Genomic DNA, 20,906 nt, shown 5'->3' on the forward strand with positions numbered 1-20,906 from the left:
CAATGTGTGACTAAGAGGGGTACCTTTTGAAGCTCCTGGTACCCGGTGCAAAATTTTTAACTGGGCCCCCCCCACCATGTACCATCTAATTCTTCTGGGCAGAGGAACCTTTTGGCATGCTCCGGCTCCATATAGTTACACCACTGGTTTTAGCGGTCCCCCCTCCAGGGCTTTTAAATTTGTTTTACAAAATGTACAAACTTTAGTAACTTCTCAAACATCCAAAAATGGGAATTAGCAGGAACAGCTAATTAGATCAATATGTCTTAAGGGAGGATTTACCTTGCGTTTCTCTGGCTCAGACTACACAAAGGGTTTGTAGTCTGTAACCATGGAGACACGAGTCAGTATAGGAGCTGTAGACACAAAATGTTAGGGGAATTTTAATCAAAACTATTTGAAAAGTTGCTTTGTTTTTATTTTTGATGCATGGAAGCAATAGCGGAATTGCTGCGAAGGTGTGTATGGTCATTAAGCTCAAATTCTACATTCACAATATTCTCCCCACAATTTGTGTTGCCTTTTCTTCACCATACATTGTTTCCCGCAGTCAGTTATAGATTGAATGATTCAACAGTAACAGTCTCCTACAGTGCGGCTAATAGAAAAACGCCATCAGCCTGTACTGCTGACTTATTGGTACAGAAGAAGCTGAACTCAAAACCTCAGCCCTCCTATAAAGCGGTGACTTTCAGCTCACCAAACCACAATTGTTGGGAAAGTAGTGAAGGATGGAGAAGCCATCTCTGCTTGTGGCCAGGAAGGCAGTGCGTTAGGTACTGCTCATTTCTGTTGTCAATGGAAGACTACCTTTACCTCCTTAAGGCCTCTTTCACACTACCGTTTTTTTTTCCGTTTTGCGGGCCGTTTTTTGTGTTCCGTATACGGAACCATTTATTTCAATGGTTCCGCAAAAAAAACGGAATGTACTCTGTATGCATTCCGTTACATTGAAAGATAGGACATGTCCTATTATTGCCCGCAAATCACGTTCCATGGCTCTATTCAAGTCAATGGGTCCGCAAAAAAAATGGAACACATACGGAAATGCGTCCGTATGTCTTCCGTATCTGTTCCGTTTTTGCGGAACCATCTATTGAAAATGTTATGCCCAGCCCAATTTTTTCTATGTAATTACTGTATACTGTATATGCCATACAGAAAAACACAAGAGGCCAAAGGGGACCTAAACCTTTGGTCAAACCACGGCTGTGCAACAGTGCCTCTGCATGGTCGGGTTTCATCGGCTCTGCTTAGCTTTTCCAGCCTGTGGAGTACAGATCCCATATCGTTTCTGTGGCTCTGTAGGATGCTGGAATACTGGAAAAGTCAACCAGAGCTGATGAAACCTGACATTGCAGAGCTCTGCTGCACAATATAGGTTTCACCAAAGGTTTAGGCCCCCTTTAAAGGAACTGATTGTGGGAAATGGTGCACCGTAAAGGAAAACAAATGAAAGGTTAAAGGGCATCTGTCAGCAGATCTGTACCTATGACACTGGCTGACCTGTGCACTTGGCAGCTGAAGACATCTGTGTTGGTCCCATGTTCATATGTGCCCGCATTGCTGAGAAATATGATGTTTTAACATATGCAAATGAGCCTCTAGGAGCAACGGGGGCGTTACCATTACACCTAGAGGCTCTGCTCTACTCTGCAACTACCGCGTGCCCTCTGCACTCAGGTGACGACGTTTATACTGTCTGGCCCTGTCAAAGTGGAGAAGTTGCAGAGAGAGCAAAGCCTCTAGGTGCAACGATAACACCCCCATTGCTCCTAGAGTCTAATTTGCATATATTAAAACATAATTTTTCTCAGCAATAAGGACACATATAAACATGGGACCCACACAGATGTCTTCAGCTGCCAAGTGCACATGTAACAGGTCAGCCAGTGTCATAGGTACAAAACTGCTGACAGATGCAGTTTAATGTGCAACTTTATTGCTTCAGTGCATAAAAAAAAAAGCAACTTTTCAAAACACTGATTTAAATTCTCCTACCATTTTGTGGCTACAGCTCCTGCGCAGGCCAATATGTCTAAATGGCTACAGACTACAAATCCTATGTGTAGTCTGTTCCTGCATCTGTGGCCCCTTTGGCAAGAGCTTAGGGACAGAACAGACCACTGGGCCAAAGTGGTGACCACACGCTGTCAACTGAAGTTGGGCTCTTAGCAGTGCAGATCATGGACTTATTCTTTCTGGAATAAGCAAGAACACGGTATCTTTAAGGGTAGCTTCATGTGTACGTTCTTGGAGCAGATTTTTCTGCCAAAGCCAGAGGTGGATTCCACAGGAAATATAAAGGAAAGACTTCTACTTCTGATTCCTGCTGGATCCACTTCTGCACCACAAATGTCAGTGGGAACATACCTCTAAAGGCTCGTTCACACAAAAGTGTGAAGCCCGTGCTGTGGACTGCAAATTGCGGTCCGCAATGCATGGGCACCTGCATGGGGATCGCAGACCGATTCACTTGAATGGGTCCACAATCCCTCCTTTCCGCAAAAAGATAGAGCAAGTTCTTTCTTTTTGCGGTGTGGAAGCACAGAACGGAATACCCCAGAAAGCACTCCGTAGTGCTTCGTTACATTCTTCGGTTCCGCATCTTCCGGATTTGCGGACCCATTGAAATGAATGGGTCCGCATCCATGATGCGGAATGGCCACAGATCTGCAATAGTTTGTGTGAACGAGCCCTAAGGGTAATGGCTGCAAAAACTGCCGATGGAATCCAGTGGAGATGGCGGCAACTGGTGTCAGATTTACATCTCAAGCCTCCATCGGCACAGGTTGCCTGGTGCCTTAGAATTCACTCAAATATGCCACATCTTTAAGGCCATTCCTGCCCACGAGCTGTCTGCTATGGCAGCCCCCATTTAGTTCCCGGTAGTAAGATTTTATTTTTAACCCCTTACATATTTGTCTTCCCCCCCACAATTTGGAAATCCATTACATAGAGTCAGTGTGTTCGGACGATGTACCGTACCCGTGTTCTTGGCACGAAGCCTTGAAATGCCTAATGCCAGCCACCTGAAAGGAATCTCTCTAGAACCAGCAGTGGTAGTGAAAGCATTTTCTCCCGCCAGCAGGTGATACTTTGCCTAAACAATCCGGGTGCATTATGCCTGGTATTTTGGAGATTCTAGCGGGCTTGCGCTGAATAGTGAATGACATTTAGAAACAATGTGGTTTATTTTTGACCGGTTCTTAACAGAACGTCTAAAACATCTGTGACAAATCTACCTCTATTGTACAGAACAAAAGTGCAGTTCAGCTGCTTTTTGGGGGACTAGAAGAGGAAATTTTATGAATTCCGTTTTTGTTTTTTTGTACTGCTTTTTGTCTTTTTTTTTTGTAAATGTAAAAAAAAAAAAAAAAGTTCTTAAATGCGGTTGTATATAATGTATGTACGATATTATGCTTAACTGAATTGTGCCTTTTTTGATCCTTAAAGAAAATGCCCCCCCCTCCTAAACACTGGTCTTGACCTTTAATGGGTTAAGGGGGGGGTCATCCTACAAACCTGTATCACCTGTCTAATGGGTAAATTGATGAGGATCTGACCACTGAGATCCCCATGGTCACTAGAATGGGGCTGGGTGGGGAGGCAATTAAATATGGTGGTGACTTCACGTAATAACGTCAAATTATTTTGTACTGTAAAAAAACATTTCCCAAATTAATTTATGGCGTTATTACGCGAAGTCTCACAATTACTTTGGCTCATCAGAGCCAATACATTCTAAGGCCTCTTGCACACGACCGTATGGGTTTTTCAGTATTTTGCAGTCGGCAAAAAATACGGATGAAGTCTGTGTGCATTGTGTTTTTTGCGGAATGGAACAGCTGGCCCCTGATAGAACAGTACTATCCTCGTCCGTAATGCGGGCAATAATAGAACATGTCCTATCTTTGAACGGAAAAACGGAAATGAAAGGCATACAGAGTTTTTTTTTTCGTGGATACATTGAAATTAATGGTTCTGTACATGGAGCACAAAAAAAGGAACGGAAATGAAAAAAATAAAATGTACAGTATTAGAACAAAATTATATGTTTCATCCAAAGTCTATTTGCTCATCCCTAGTGGTCACGCATCTGCCCCACCACTCTATTGTCAATGGTACCATTTGAGATGGCTGAGAGGTGTACTCAGTCCCATAGACTAAATGGGGGGGCGCTAGGGATTCTGGTTGTATTGATTGTGGGGCTCTCATTGGTTGAAGTATACATTTATTATCTATCCACCGGATAAGTGGTAAAAGGTTTGTCATGGGATAACTCCTGTATCTTTACAGCTCCGAACATCTGATACTGTGCCTCTAAATCCCCTGCATAAACGGAAAACATAACATTCTGCCTACCTGTAGTCCCCACTAGGGGGCGCTTACTGCATGTATACACACTGTATACAGTAATCTCCCTCTAGTGGTGGCCACAGGCAGACAAAATATTATCAGTGAACTCTGTCTATGCAGGGGATTTGGTGCTCTGTAACCCAAAAGTGTCTGTTATAAAGGGCTGTCCCATTACACCAACCTATTCTCTACTACAGATCAGAAATGAAGTGTCTGATCGGTGTAGGGTCGCTGGGGGATCAATAGAATTGGGGTTTGTCCCATAGAAGTGAATGGAGCAGCGCGTACAGGAGTGTAACGGGAGAACACAAACCTCTGTCCTCCTGATCCCCCAGTGGTTGGACCCCCGCCCATCAGACACACATGATTTATTGACTAATGGCACAGAATGACATATTACAGATAAAGAAATATGGTGTTTAAGAGCAGATAATTATCTACAAGTGCCGCCTTAAAAGGGGTTCTCGCACTTCAGCAAATGGCATTTATCAAGTTAATACAAGGCACTAATGTATTGTGATTGTCCATATTGCCTCCTTTGCTGGCTGGATTCATTTTTCCATCACATTATACACTGCTCGTTTCCAGGGGTTACGACTAGAGATGAGTGAATTTCATATTTTGAAATTCGTCCACTCTTCGCTTGGTGGTAAAAGCAGAATGGTGTTATGGATTCCGTTACCACGGACCATAACACAATTCTTTGACGGAATGCCTTTAGAGACATTCCGTAATAATAATAATAATAGAAGTCTATGGCCTGCATAACGGATCCGTCCCATGTCCATTAGGCAGGAGAGGACTCCAGCATAACGGAAACGGGACGGAGCCGATATGCAGCCCATAGACTTCTATTATGACAGAATGAATAACGGAATGCCTCTAAAGACATTCTGTCAAAGAATTGTGTTATGGATTCCATTACCACAGACTAACGCAATTCTGCTTTTACCACCAAACGAGTTTGATGACATAAAAATTTGCTCATCCCTAGTTACGACCACCCTGCAATCGGTCAGTGGCGGTCATGCTTATACATTATAGGAAAAAGTGTCCACCACCTTTTCCTATAGTGTGCAAACACGACCAAAACTGCTGGATTGCAGGGTGGTCGTAACCATGGAAACGAGCAGTGTATAATGTGATGGAAAAATTAATCCAGCCAGCAAAGGAGGCAATATGGACAATCACAATACATTAGTAAGTGCCTTGTATTAACTTTCTCTACATGATGAATGCGATTTGCTGAAGTGAGACGACCCCTTTAACTACTGCACTGAGAAATGACATTCTGAGTGATCCCACAATATAAAACCATCCCAGTCACTAGGATTCCAATTCCCCCACCATATCCCTGCAGGGGCCCTTTATAGGAGTGTGTGTACTCGGTTTATTGTGTGATACCTGCCCAGATGATTGTAATGGGGGCTGTTCCAATAAGAGTTTCTCTCTGAAGTCAATACCGTAATGGTGCGGCGCTAAAGCCGGGATTTTCAAGCTGTTTTTTATTCTATAAATTGGTGCCGATCATTGAAGATCTGTGGCTATGTGCGGTGTATAAAGACATTAAATGCTTTATGTCTGAATTTGTCTTTTTTAGCTTTTCTTTGTTTTAGACCGTTTAGATCTTCACATCAAAATAAATGACGTCTACCAGTTCACCTGGCGAGACGAGCACGCATGGGTCTAGTGTGAACTGGCACCAGCCGTGTCCTGCTCAGGTACAGAACCATGACCGTAAAATTGTAGAGGAAACGTCCCCAAGGTTGTTCAGTGTCACAGGGAAGCTGACGTCTTCGGTAGGCTGCGGGAGACCCTATAACACCAGTGTGAACAGAGGCGAAGGCCTGTTTTTCATTTGTGGTAAGGAGATCTCGCACTGATTGCGGGACTTCGCTGAGTAGATTCAGGATTTGATTTTTCAACTTGAAAACCACTTGGTTCCGTAGTCTGCTTTGGTAGTTGACTTCGGATACCTGTTTTAAAGTGGCTTTCAAGTTTAATAATTAAAGCTGAAGTTATTCACCGAAGTCTCGCCAGATTTCGCCTCACAGGAGCCCATACATTTTAATGCTGTACGGAGACTGATCTCCATACAGCATTAAAACAAAGTTTTGAGCGAAGCGACTTCGGATCTAGGATCCGAAGCTTGCTTCGCTCATCCTTACTCAAAGGCCGCATGCACAAGACCGTGGTGTGTTTTGCGGTCCGCAAATCATGGATGGCGTCCGTGCGCGTTGCACATTGCCGCTTTCCGTGTTTTGCAGCTCAGTGTATCTGCAAAACACGTTGCGGATGTGTGAATGGAGCCTAAGGCTACTTTCACACCAGTGTATTTGCTGGATCCGTCGTGATAATACAACAGTCTGCATCTGTTATGAACAGATCCTGTTGTATTATGTTGAACATAGCCACGAGACCATTGTAAGTCAATGGGGGACGGATCAGTTTTCTATTGTGTCAGAGAAAACGGATCCGTCCCCATCAACTTACATTGTGGGTCATGACGGATCCGTCTTACTCTGCACCACATCGCAGACAAAACAAAAAATGCTGCTTGCAACGTTATTCTTTACGTGATGGGGACGCAGCCAAACGGAACGCGGTGCATTGCGTTTCGTTTTGTACCCATTGACAATGAATGGGGGAAAAAAAACGGAAGCGTTTTCCCCCACGATTGAGATCTTATGACGGATCTTAATAGCGGAAAGGGAAAGCGCAGATGTGAAAGTAGCCTAACCTGTGCCGTTTCCAGAACAAAGGAGCCAAGTTTTTTCTAATTTTGGACAAACCCTGTAAAAAACCAATCCACAATGACAAGAGACAAAAAGGTGTAATTATTACAAAGGTCATCTGAAGTTTATTGAATCAATATCCCGCGACCCCTTCCCAGCTGGTGGGATGTGTAACGCCATCTTACACAATATATTAAGAATGTCTTGAACAATAAATGACCTTCAGCCCAATACGTTTCATGATTTCAAAAATGGCTTAAAAAGGAAACGTTAAAAAAAAAAAGAAGCCAAATATATCTGACTGTACAACAAATCTGTAGAAAAGCACATTGCTCTGTACAACATCATGAATTATTATTCTGAATGCAGATGGGCCCATTTAAGAAATGTGCTAATTTATATAATTAACGTTAAAATTTCACATAAATAAAAGAAATAAAAGCCACATCCATGCGATAAAACTTCTCCAGTAAAAATAGGAAAGGAAACACAATTGCATCATCTAAAAATATGTAAAAAGGCTATATTTGTAGAAACTGCCACCAAATACATTGATATAAAGTTACTACGTGCATGCAAATGAGTGAGCCTCCTGCCCTCCCGCTGCCTGAAGCGCCAACCTGCAGCTTTGACGCCAAGAAGGGAAATGTCAAAGTGAAATGAAGGATGATGGGAGGTGAGGACTGTGTGCCTCCGACTACCCCATGATTTGCTGGTGCTGCTGTGGGCACAGTATTGGAATGTCGTTTCATCGGAAGGGGTGGAACTATGTAGGAGGGGGGCCATTAGTGTATCTCAGCATTGGGTAAAAAGACCTGGCAAAATTGTTAGCGTGGGCACAGCTGAAGTCCTCCTCGGAGACGGGAATCATGCAGGCGAAGAAGAGTAAGAGAAGCAGGAGCAGCTGTAGGGGGAAAGCGGCTCGCAACACTCTGCAGAAGAAAGACCTCTTCCTTGGGGCCTCCTGGACATTGTCTTGGGCTTTTCTTGTCCTGTGATAACAAATAAAAGAGGATGTTTTTGTACATAGGTCTTGTCTCCATTTTCTCATTAGGGAGTAGATGGTCCAGGGTGTAACATGGATGTCACTGGGGTCTTCCAGGAGGTATAGGTCAATGGTTCCCAATAGGGATGAGTGAATCGACTTCGGATGAAAACATCCAAAGTCGATTTGCTTAAAACTTTGTTCCAATAGTGCACGGAGCGGGAGCGCGGTACAGGATTAGAATGTATTGGCTCAGATGAGCCAAAGTTATTGCTTCGCGAGACTTTGCGTAATAACTTTATAGATAAATTTGTACTGTAAAAAAACATTTCCCAAGGTACCATTTCGGGAAATGGTTTTTAACAGCACAAATTTATTTATAAAGTTATTACGCGAAGTCTTGCAAGACTTCGCAAAGCAAGAACTTCGGCTCATCGGAGCCAATACATTCTAATACTGTACGGAGCTCCTGTTACTCAGTTTCCATTCTGCAAAAAAATAGAACATGTCCTATTATTGACCGCATTACGAACAAGGATAGTACTGTTCTATGAAGGGCCAGCTATTCTGCAAAATACGGAATGCACACAGAGGTCATCTGTATTTTTAGCTGATTCGTTTTTTGCGGACCGCAAAATACATACGGTCGTGTGCAAGAGGCCTTAATATGTTGGACCACTTGTAGTTCCTTTATATTCAGGTTTATATGTATTTTTAGAGGTTGACACTTTCTGAAGCCATGCACTCTTGTTGGCGTGGTCTTCTGGTCAACCACACACTGCTCCTGTCCTGAAAACCCTTGCAGATGGAGGGGAATAATGAGGAGACATGTCCAGCAGCCTCCCATGGCAATACACTCAGTGCCCGTGCTAGTTTACTGGATGTCCAGGCATTAGGGAGGACGCTGATGGACATTGCTCTTCATGTGCTCCACCTGTAGTGTACCACAACCTGATCCAGAACCTCAGGCTCCACAATTCTATCCACATAATCCACTCAGTCGTATAAGGGTACTTTCACACTTGCGGCAGAGAGATCCGGCAAGTGCACACTGCCCTGCCGGATCAGGCAAAACGTATGCCAACTGATGGCATTAGTAAGGCCTCTTTCACACTTGCGTTGTTGGGATCCGGCATGCACTTCCGTTGCCGGAGGTGCCTGCCGGATCCGTAACAACGCAAGTGTACTGAAAGCATTTGAAGACGGAACCGTCTTCCAAATGCTTTCAGTGTTACTATGGCACCCAGGACGCTATTAAAGTCCTGGTTGCCATAGTGGGAGCGGGGAGCGGGGGAGCAGTATACTTACAGTCCGTGCGGCTCCCGGGGCGCTCCAGAATGACATCAGAGCGCCCCATGCGCATGGATGACGTGATCCATGTGATCACGTGATCCATGCGCTTGGGGCGCCCTGACGTCACTCTGGAGCGCCCGGGGAGCCGCACGGACGGTAAGTATGCTGCTCCCCCGCTCCCCACTACACTTACCATGGCTGTCAGGACTTTAGCGTCCCGGTAGCCATGGTAACTATTCAGAAAAAGCTAAACGTCGGGTCCGGCAATGCGCCGAAACGACGTTTAGCTTAAGGCCGGATCCGGATCAATGCCTTTCAATGGGCATTGATCCCGGATCCGGCCTTGCGGCAAGTCTTCAGGATTTTTGGCCGGAGCAAAAAGCGCAGCATGCTGCGGTATTTTCTCCGGCCAAAAAACGTTCCGTACCGGAACTGAAGACATCCTGATGCATCCTGAACGGATTACTCTCCATTCAGAATGCATTAGGATAATCCTGATCAGTATTCTTCCGGCATAGAGTCCCGACGACGGAACTCTATGCCGGAAGACAATAACGCAAGTGTGAAAGAGCCTTAAGACTGATCAGGATCCTGATCAGTCGAAAAAATGCATTGAAATGCCGGATCCGTCTTTCCAGTGTCACCCGGCAAAACTGATCCAGCATTTAATTTTTTTCACCTTTTTTTCAGTCTGCGCATGCGCAGACCGGAAGGACGGATCCGGCACTAATACATTCCTATGGGAAAAAATGCCGGATCCGGAATTCAGGCAAGTCTTCAGTTTTTTTTGGCCGGAGATAAAATGGTAGCATGCTACGGTTTTCTCTTTTGCCTGATCAGTCAAAACGACTGAACTGAAGACATCCTGAACGGATTGCTCTCCATTCAGAATGCATTAGGATAAAACTGATCAGTTCTTTTCCGGTATAGAGCCCCGATGACGGAACTTTATGCCGGAGAAAGAAAAATGCTAGTGTGAAAGTACCCGTCTTATTCAAAAGGTTATTTGTGAGGCATAAATGATACTCTTTTGAAGCTTTGCTTGTATTTTTTCATATAAATAAATCGCTATAATGCATAGTAATCCTGAGAGCGCTGATCTGATTGCTGCGCGACGTTTCCTGCGCGCCTGCGGGTTGTAACCATGCGCTTTGAATTCAATCTTTTTCCATAATTCACATTATATATTCATTAATAGCTTCAGTTTTCACAGATATGCATAACATTTATGTTGCATTTAAAACCAGTTACTGAGATACTGATCATAGAAATACCCTAAAATTGCAAATTTCATTTAACCCTTTAGGATATAGTGTCTCCATTTTCATTATCCATCTAGTCTCCTATTGTAGCAATCTCTGTTTCTTTCCTGCCAGAGTAGAACCTTCATTAATGTGATCCAGCAGCGGCCATTTTAAATCGTGCCATTTATGTTTCATTTCATAACAGTGTTGCAACAATGTCGTTTCACTATATACTTGTTTTCCTTTGTTTCACCTGCATTTCCATATATATCGTCTAATATTAGATTTGTTTGTTTAATCGTACCTTTTTATTTCTTTTTTTGTCTGTCCGATGTACCATAAACTACATCATGGACATCGAATGCCATAAACAAATTTTTTTTGTCATACATGTAGAAAAATGGCGCATTGGGATTTTATATTGGGCGATATATCGAATCTCCTTTTAAAATGGAGTTGCAGTTAGTACAGGATAAACATGGGAAGGTTCCTTTCTTCCTTGCAGATATTTTTTTTAATTTTTTTTTTGTTCTGATGCCACCTCTGATTCCCCACAGTTCTACCTCTCCGATATGAAACACTAGGTTTTTTGTTAAATAAATTGCCATATTTATCATGTTTTAATTATCCCCAATATTTATTTAGAGCATTTTTTATGAGAGTCGCGTGTCTATCATAGGTCCCTATATACATGCAGCGAATATCCGTGGCCTTTTTTTTTTTCGTGCATCTACGCTTACGGAGTATGTTAAAGTCCAACGTATCCCAAGAGGATTGCGATGTCCATTAACCCCAATATATTATTACAGGACGATGCAGGCCATCATCAAAAATGGTATGCAATGCATAATCAGCATTCGCCGGATCTAAATGCTTTTGACTATAAAACAAACAGAAATTTGAAATGTTGAACAGGAAATAAAAACTAATAAAAATGGAGGAATGTGAAAAAATCCACACTGAGCTAAAGGACAAGCGCCGATCCTCCATCTTAAAAAGGAAAAATATCAAAATTTTAAAGAGATAATCGGGACTATTTACATAACAGAGTCTATACATGGGCCGATGAAAGACGCATGCGACAAACTATAGCTGGAAAAATGAGTACCTCAAGTGATTCCAGTACACAAGATGAAAGCCAATCTGGTAGCGGACATATGAAGCTGCCTCTGGGAGAAAAACACCTCAAAACAGGATAATCAAAGAAAAAAAAAACTACGAGGCATTGACAGAATCAGAAACCAGCCGACAGTCAGAAGCAGAGAAAGAAAACAACACGTCGAAAAAGAAAACAAAGCAAAGTAAAGACGAAACAACAAAAAGAGAAAAAAAAACAAAAAACTAAAAGTGGATCCGTAGTGGTAAATATTTCCAAACACAGACTATATGAGCATGAAACCGCGATACTGGGAAAAGGTTTGGGATTTGTACCTAAAAATGACATTACTGATTTTGACTTTCTTGATGATTTTTATAGATTCTGTAGACAAGTGAGGATAAAAATGTTCTGGTCTAAGAAAAATCAAATAAATAAAAATAAACAGGTAATGTCCCCCTTGAATGGACTGCAGTCTTCTTTAAGAAGAGGCGGAGCATTCGATCCGGACATACCTAGCGATCTGCTGAAAGCCTTGGAGCAAGCGGTTATCAGTGAAGTCACATCCGAGAGGATGGAGGCTCCAAAAGGTTTACAATAACTGTACAACAAGGGTCCATTCACACATCTGCATCCGTTCCGCAATATCGGGAACGGGTGCGAACCCATTCATTCTCAATGGGGCAGGAATCGATGCGGAAAGCACACTATGTGCTGTCCGCATCCGCATTTCCGGAGCGCGGCCCGGAAGTTCGGGGCCGCGCTCTGGAAATGCAGATGCAAAAAAATAGAACATGTCCTATTCTTGTCCACAATTGCGGACAAGAATAGGTAGTTCTAGGGGGGGTGCAAAATGGATAAATTGTTGGAGGGCACTCAATTACCTGGAAACATCAGTATAGGGTGTCAATAACCTTATTTAATGTACATAAAAAACTGACAAAATTCTACATCCATAAAAAAGTGCAACATGCACCCAATGTACCCTAAAACACTATAAAATGCGAAGGCACAGATGACCGCAAATACAGGCTGTGGACCCGATCCTGATGTGGGCCGTTCCGAATCCAACTACAATATCCTATAGAGATATGCGATAATATTGGCCCAAATGTGGGACCGCACTCAATCGCCGTGTATGGCGTATAGACGTTCTGTTCAGTTCTATGGGGGGTGCTGGCCGGGTGTATTGCGGATCTGCACTACACCATGGACGTGTGTGAATGGACCCTTAATGAAAGAAAGGCCTTGGATTCTTTGAAAAATGACATCAATAATAATTAAGAGGGCAGACAAAGGGGGAGCAACGGTCACTATGGATCGAGAGGCAGATAGAGCAGAGGCAATGAAGCAATTGAATGATAATAATGTATATACAAAATTAAAAGGAGATCCTACCCCTATATTTATAACCATGGTGATGGATCATGTGACGGACCATGTGATGAGCGCAGTGACGTCACCACAGGTCCCTTTCTTTAAAGAAGAAGACAGAAGAGATGCCGGCTGCGCGAACAAGTGGATGGGGTGAGTTTAATTATTATTTTTTTTAACCCCTCCAGCGCTATTTTACTATGCATTCTGTATTCAGAATGCTATTATTTTCCCTTATAACCATGTTATAAGGGAAAATAATAATGATCGGGTCTCCATCCCGATAGTCTCCTAGCAACCGTGCGTGAAAATCGCACCGCATCCGCACTTGCTTGCGATTTTCACGCAACCCCATTCACTTCTATGGGGCCTGCGTTGCGTGAAAAACGCATAATAGAAAGCATGCTGCGATTTTCACGCAACACACAAGTGATGCGTGAAAATCACCGCTCATGTGAACAGCCCCATAGAAATGAATGGGTCGGTATTCAGTGCGGAATACTCGCCCGTGTGAAAGGGGCCGTAGAGTTCATTCTTACAAAAAATTATTTTAGATTTAATGAATATCATTACTTGCAGCTGCGGGGGACTTCAATGGGGTCCTCCGCTGCGCCAAGTTCTGCAAATATTTTCATGGCGGCATTTGAGAATTCCATTATTGAAAATATGCTCAAATCATCCATGGCTACTCTATGTGGATGAGATATATCTACTGCGGAAGGGGACGGAACAGTCACTGATGGAATTCATCGATTATCTCAATTCCTGCCATGAAACTACAAAATTTCAATTGCACTAATACTAATACTATACAGAAAGGAGGCAATGGGAGATTTAATACTACACTATATGCCAAGCCAACTGATCAAAATAATATATTGCAGCTATCACGCCCCCACACGTATTCAAAAATATACCAAAAGGTCCATTTATTAGAGCAAAACGCATCACTAAGGCTACGAGTATGACGAGCATAAAAAAACATTAGCTACAAAAATCGCCGATCGTGGTTACTCAGGGAGATTGATTAAAGACAGTCGTAGTGAAGTAGACAAAATCTTACGTGAAGATCTATTGGTCAGAAAAGAAAAAAAGGCCACAGATATTCGCTACATGTATATAGGGACCTATGATAGACACTCGACTCTCGTAAAAAATGCTCTAAATAAATATTGGGCATTATTAAAACAGGATAAAAAATATGGCAATTTATTTAAAGAAAAACCTAGTGTTTCATATCGGAGAGGTAGAACTGCAGAGAATACACTTATCAGAGGGGACATCAGAACAAAAACTGACTTTTTTAGCTGCAAGGAAGAAAGGAACCTTCCACGTTTATCCTGTACTAACTGCAATTCCATTTTAAAATCCCAATGCGCCATTTTTCGACATGTATGACAAAAAATGTCATTTACAGCATTCGATGTCCATGTAGTTTATGGTACATTGGACAGAAAAAAAATAGAAATAAAAAAAAAGGTACGATTAGGCTACATTCACACGTCAGTATTTTTCTATATCCCGATTTTCGGTCCGTTTTTTGCGGATCAGTTGTTCCTGAAAATGTTTCTGTATGTCATCTGTTTTTTGCGGATCCGCAAAAAACGGAAACATGTATAAATTTCAGTAAGCAAATAAAGTTGTTTGGATTTCTTTGAAAAAAAAAAAAAAAAAAAAATGAATAAAAGTTTATAAAATAAAATTTTTATAAAAATTTAATTTCCAGGAACGGAATCCGCATAAAACGGATGACATACGTAATGACATACAAATGTCTTCCGTTTTTTGCGGATCCATTGACTTTGTATTGTACCAGGATCTGATTTTTTGCGGAAAAGAATAGGACAAGTTTTATATTTTTTCGGACATGCGGAACGGAACAACGGAAACTGACAGCACACATTGCGCTGTCCGATTTTTTCCAGGACCCATTGAAAATGAATGGGTACAGAACTGGTCCAGATCTGTTCCGCATAAAACGGGAACAGATCAGGAAAGAAAAAACGGACGTGTGAATGGACCCTAAAACAGACATAAAGCTAATATTAGACGATATCTGGAAATGCAGGAGATGAACGCAGGTGAAACAAAGGAAAACAAGAATAAGGAAACGACATTGTTATGAAATGAAACATAAATGGCCGCTGCTGGATCGCATTAATGAAGGTTCTACTCTGGCAGGAAAGAAACAGAGATTGCTACAATAGGAGACTAGATGGACAATGAAAATGGAGACACTATATCCTAAAGGGTTAAATGAAATTTGCAATTTTAAAAGGTATTTCTATGATCAGTATCTGGTTTTAAATGCAACAAATATTTTCTGTACATCTGTGAAAACTGAAGCCATTAATGAATATATGTAAATGTGAAATGATGATGATGGAAAGATTGTATTTAAAGCGCATGGTTAAGGGGGGTGTGACCCGCGAAACGTCGCGCAGCAATCAGTTCAGTGCTCTCAGGATTACTATGCGTTATAGCGACGCCGTTATCTGCACCCATTTCCGCACACGGAGTAATGTGTGGTTGGGATTGTATGTAAAGCTGCCAAACCTTCTAAATATTTATTATAAGGACCAGAATGAAGGTTCTGGGATTCACGTCACCCAAATCTACAAACCTGGTAGAGTCTTTTCTTGCTGTTCCAACTGCGGTCTGTAAAACGAAACACATTTGTTTAAGGTTTGACCTCTAGGATGCTTATACCTACAATAATATGGATTCTGTATTCAATCGGTAGAGGACACCACGGCCACTAGCACAGGATAATATTGAGGTCTTACCTCCATGCGGGAGGACGAGGAGATCAGAGAATCAACTTCATCAGCTGCTGACGTGTCCTGTAAGTGAGGAAAGAGAACCACGTTTAGGCCATGTCCACACGTGACCGAAAATACAGCAGAAAACCTTCCCCCTGCATATATCACATACATGGCTCTGGACTTCACCCTCTCCAGTTCAAAGGGTGAAACTCGCTGGGGAGAGCGGCTGCGTAAATGGACATGATGCAGATTTCAAATCCACACAGCAGGTCAATGTATGCACACAAAATCGTATCGCAACGCTGCAAGAAAATCTGCAGCTAATCACTTACTCGTGAACCCAGCCTTATTCTCCTTTTTTATTTTTAGCAATTTGGGGGGAAAGTTTATGTTTTTTTTGCCAAATTGTTATCTTCCGTAATATAAAGAGGAAACGCAGTTAGTTGTCGGGGCAGCTGCACTGTAAGGCTTCATGCACACAACCATAAGTAACTTGTGGTCGGCAAATTGCAGATCCGCAAAATATAGATAGCATCCTATTTTGCCGAATTCAGTAGGTCCGTGGTCCGCATTTTGAGGCCAAGTATAGGACGTGTTCTATCTTTTTGCAGGACAGATACACTCACCTAAAGAATTATTAGGAACACCATACTAATACAGTGTTGGACCCCCTTTTGCCTTCAGAACTGCCTTAATTCTACGTGGCATTGATTCCACAAGGTGCTGATAGCATTCTTTAGAAATGTTGGCCCATATTGATAGGATAGCATCTTGCAGTTGATGGAGATTTGAGGGATGCAGATCCAGGGCACGAAGCTCCCGTTCCACCACATCCCAAAGATGCTCTATTGGGTTGAGATCTGGTGACTGTGGGGGCCATTTTAGTACAGTGAACTCATTGTCATGTTCAAGAAACCAATTTGAAATGATTGGAGCTTTGTGACATGGTGCATTATCCTGCTGGAAGTAGCCATCAGAGGATGGATACATGTTCTCATTCTGTTTACGCCAAATTCGGACTCTACCATTTGAATGTCTCAACAGAAATCGAGACTCATCAGACCAGGCAACATTTTTCCAGTCTTCAACAGTCCAATTTTGGTGAGCTCGTGCAAATTGTAGCCTCTTTTTCCTATTTGTAGTGGAGATGAGTGGTACCCGGTGGGGTCTTCTGCTGTTGTAGCCCATCCGCCTCAAGGTTGTGCGTGTTGTGGCTTCACAAATGCTTTGCTGCATACCTCGGTTGTAACGAGTGGTTATTTCAGTCAACGTTGCTCTTCTATCAGCTTGAATTAGTCGGCCCATTCTCCTCTGACCTCTAGCATCCACAAGGCATTTTTGCCCACAGGACTGCATCATACTGGATGTTTTTCCCTTTTCACACCATTCTTTGTAAACCCTAGAAATGGTTGTGCGTGAAAATCCCAGTAACTGAGCAGATTGTGAAATACTCAGACCGGCCCGTCTGGCACCAACAACCATGCCACGCTCAAAATTGCTTAAATCACCTTTCTTTCCCATTCTGACATTCAGTTTGGAGTTCAGGAGATTGTCTTGACCAGGAGCACCCCCCCCTAAATGCATTGAAGCAACTGCCATGTGATTGGTTGACTAGATAATTGCATTAATAATTCTTTAGGTAAGTGTATATGGATGTGGAAAGCGCACGGATCATCCATGTGCTTTGCACATCTGTAGGTCTGTTACACAAAAATAAATGATCCATTGTACTCAACGGGTCTGCAAAAATAAAAAATAAATGCAGACGGCGCACAGAATGGATATGGACCTGTGCATGAGGCCTAAAAATAGAGCCTCAATGTTTCAAGATCTCATCTTGCTGCCTGTGAATTAGAACTTTGTGTAAAGCTGGAGGATGGAAACCCACGCAGACCTAATGCTTCTCACCGCTAAGTGGTTGCTATAATTGTATCCAGTTTAGGTAATCCTCTATTAGCTTAAGGGTGCTCATACATGGCGCAGCCCAGCTGCTGCAACGCTTGTGGATTACCGCTAATGTCTGGCCTGCACTCGTACATGCAGAATAAACCACAGATGCAACCAAGCAAACAGCGGTACTCCATAGGCCTTCAGCCTTGACTACGTTTTACCTGCACTGATACAGTGTAGCAAACACAGGATTGGAGAAAGACATGTTCTGCTGCTGCGTACCGCGCTGTGCCATGTAACTCTGTCCAGCACTTCCCTTGGATAAAAGTAATCCTTGAAAAAAAATCTGTCACCTCCATATGGCCATATACAGTGCTTACATGCTCTGTAGCACACCTATACAGGATTGTAATGGAACCTTTGTTCTTTTCTTTAGACTTGCACAAGCAGGAAAAACCAAGTTGAATTCATATGCAAATGAGCGCTCGCAAGTGCCCAGGGGCGGCGTTCAGTGTGTAGGTGCCCAGGGGCGGAGTTCAGTGTGTAGGTGCCCAGGCTGCCCTGCCTTCTTTTCACTTTACTCCTCCCCAGTCTCTGCCTTTGCCCGCCCTCCAAGTCCGGACGTATCGATGAGGCAAGAGAGGCGGGCAAAGGCAGAGGCTGGGGAGGCGTAAAGTGAAAAGAAGGCAGGTTGAGGTTTTTGAAAATGAACATTCCCATACACTTCCAGCAAGCGGAGATCTTGAAGAAATTAAGTGTATTAGAAAGCTGTAGAACCTAAATATAGCTTAAAGGGGTGTTCCAAAATATTTATACTGATTGGTGGGAGTTCGACACCTGGGACCCCCGCCGATCTGCTGTTTAAGAAGGCAGCGATTTTCCTGTGAGCACCGTGGCCTTCTCTCAGCCGTCCCTAGGCCAGTGACGACACGTTCGTTGGTCACGTGGCCTAGGCGCAACTCAGCCCATAGAAGCGAAAGGGACTGTGCACGATACCAATTGCCATACAACGTACGGAGCTGTGCTTGGCGAGCAGGGAGAAGGCCGTGTCTCAAAACAGCTGATTAGTGGGGGTCCGGGGTGTCGGACTGCGCTGATGAGATACTGATGACCTATCCAGAGGATAGGCCATCAGTATAAAAATCTCAGAAAACCCTTTTAATTGTGGTGTTATAATGCCTTTAAGGTTATGTCTTTAAAGGGAAATTCCTTTCGATTAGAGTCACATATATAGCATAGACTGCGCATGACCACCTCTCCATTCATACCCCTGTGATGGAGACAGGAAATCGGAAATGTATGGCATGTCCTGTGTATACATTGTCTGATGGGAAGTGTATATGAAGTCTCCGGTTAGAGAACCTGTATATAAAGTAAGTCCTACTCTCATCTGACCAAAGAAAGGTGTACTCACCAGAGCCTTCTGCACTGCAGACAAGTCCTGGGAGACGTCCTTGAGGAGCTGCCTCAGTCGGGTTCTGATGACATGCATCCTCTCCTCTGCCTCGACGTATCCTGCACCGCAGGAGCTGCTCAGCAAGGTCCTCAACAAATCCTGAAGGGCGTCTGCTCCGCTTTGTCTCTCCAGTAGCTGTTCCTTTAGTTGCTAAACAGAAGCATGAAGCCGGTTAATTATCAAATGATACAAATCATTCTACATTATGACCTAACCTTCATGTACATAACGGTCACTGGCCGGTTCTCCTGAGGCTCACGCAACCTCTAATCCTTGGACATAACATTGGAGATCAACCCTTCTGTTAGAGGAGAATGAAATCTTAAAGGGGGGGGGGGCTCCAAACGTTCCCTAATATTTCCCCTTCTCCCTTGTACCAAGATCTATTCTATCTTTTGCTCACTGTGTCCTATGGCACAGACTAACTAGCCCCAAACCTTTGAAATATTGAAAAAGTGGCTTTGGGTATGTTCACACTGCGTTTTCTCCATATGTTGCAGATACAGGTCATAGGTGTTCCCCACCATACGGTGCTATAAGTCTGCCATTGACCACAATGTAAAATAAAAGATATATATATGTATATCACGTGGAATACGGTTTTGCTGTGGACCAATGCATGAGACAATGGTCTGCTGCCAAAAAAAATACAATAATAATAAGATACCTGCAGACACTTGGACAAGGACACACTTTTGGCACCTGTAAAGTGACTGGGGATCATGTCGGACAGGAGCTTTGAATGCATAGCCTTAGCAATACTACCGTTTTACAGCAGGCACCTCGGGTACATTCACTACCACTCTATGGTCTGCCAGCGGAGAAGTATGGCCCATACTCCGTAGTAGAACACAGACTTGTAGAATTATATGGTTTAATAAATCAGTTATACTTGGTCCACATCCCTTATACAGACACCAGATGAGGATTGGAGCTCCACCGGTAGAGGTGCCTCATCCGCCCCGAGCCAGAGCCTGTTCACAGCATCGGAGAGAAGTCTCTTGGGCCCACCTTCTGTGTATATAGGATCTTAAAAGTGTTTTCTGAGATTTTAATACTGATGACCTAACCTCTGGATATCTGATCAGTGGGGGTCCGACACCCGGGACCCCTGCCGCTCAGCTGCTTGAGAAGGCACGCAGCCTTCTCACATCTCACCGCCGTACATTGTATAGCGGCTGTGCTTGCTATCGCGCTCAGCCCCATGCACTTCTATGGGGCTGAGCTGCATTTGTGCCATGTGACCGATGAGCATGTCTTCACTAACCTAGGAAAAAGCAGAGATAAGGCCTCATGCACACAGCTGTTTTGGTCCGCATCCGAGCCGCAGTTTTGGAGGCTCGGATGTGGACCCATTCACTTCAATGGGGCCACAAAAGATGCGGACAGCACTCTGTGTGTTGTCTGCATCCGTTGCTCCGTTCCGTGGCCCCGCAAAAAAAAACAAAAAAACATGCCCTATTCTTGTCCATGCTTTGCGGACAAGAACAGGCAGTTATATTAAAGGCTGTCCGTGCCGTTCCGCAAATTGAGGAACGCGCACGGACGCCATCCGTGTTTTGCGGATCCGCGATTTGCGGACCGCAAAACACACCACGGTCGTGTGCATGTAGCTTAAGGCTGCTGTGCTCACAGGAGCACTGGTGCCCTCCCAAACAGCTGATTGCGGGGGGTCCCAGGTGTTGGACTCCCACTGATTCAAGAGCATA

The 20,906-nt window shown here is 43.5% G+C and overlaps 1 protein-coding gene across 1 annotated transcript in view; it reads right to left on the bottom strand.

The window, feature by feature from the left end:
* Positions 1-7,193: 7,193 nt before the first annotated feature.
* SYNE2 (spectrin repeat containing nuclear envelope protein 2) overlaps positions 7,194-20,906 on the bottom strand; it is a 304,488-nt gene continuing 290,775 nt past the window's right edge. The window contains exons 112-115 of the mRNA XM_040412752.1: positions 19,156-19,347; positions 15,873-15,929; positions 15,710-15,744; positions 7,194-8,086 (exon numbers count right to left, since the gene is read on the bottom strand). Of these exons, the coding sequence (XP_040268686.1) occupies positions 7,861-8,086; positions 15,710-15,744; positions 15,873-15,929; positions 19,156-19,347 (510 nt within the window). The 3' untranslated portion in view covers positions 7,194-7,860. The remainder of the gene's footprint in view (positions 8,087-15,709; positions 15,745-15,872; positions 15,930-19,155; positions 19,348-20,906) is intronic.

This window comes from Bufo bufo, chromosome 11 (genome assembly GCF_905171765.1).
Source record: "Bufo bufo chromosome 11, aBufBuf1.1, whole genome shotgun sequence".
NCBI classification, from domain to species: Eukaryota; Metazoa; Chordata; class Amphibia; order Anura; family Bufonidae; genus Bufo; species Bufo bufo.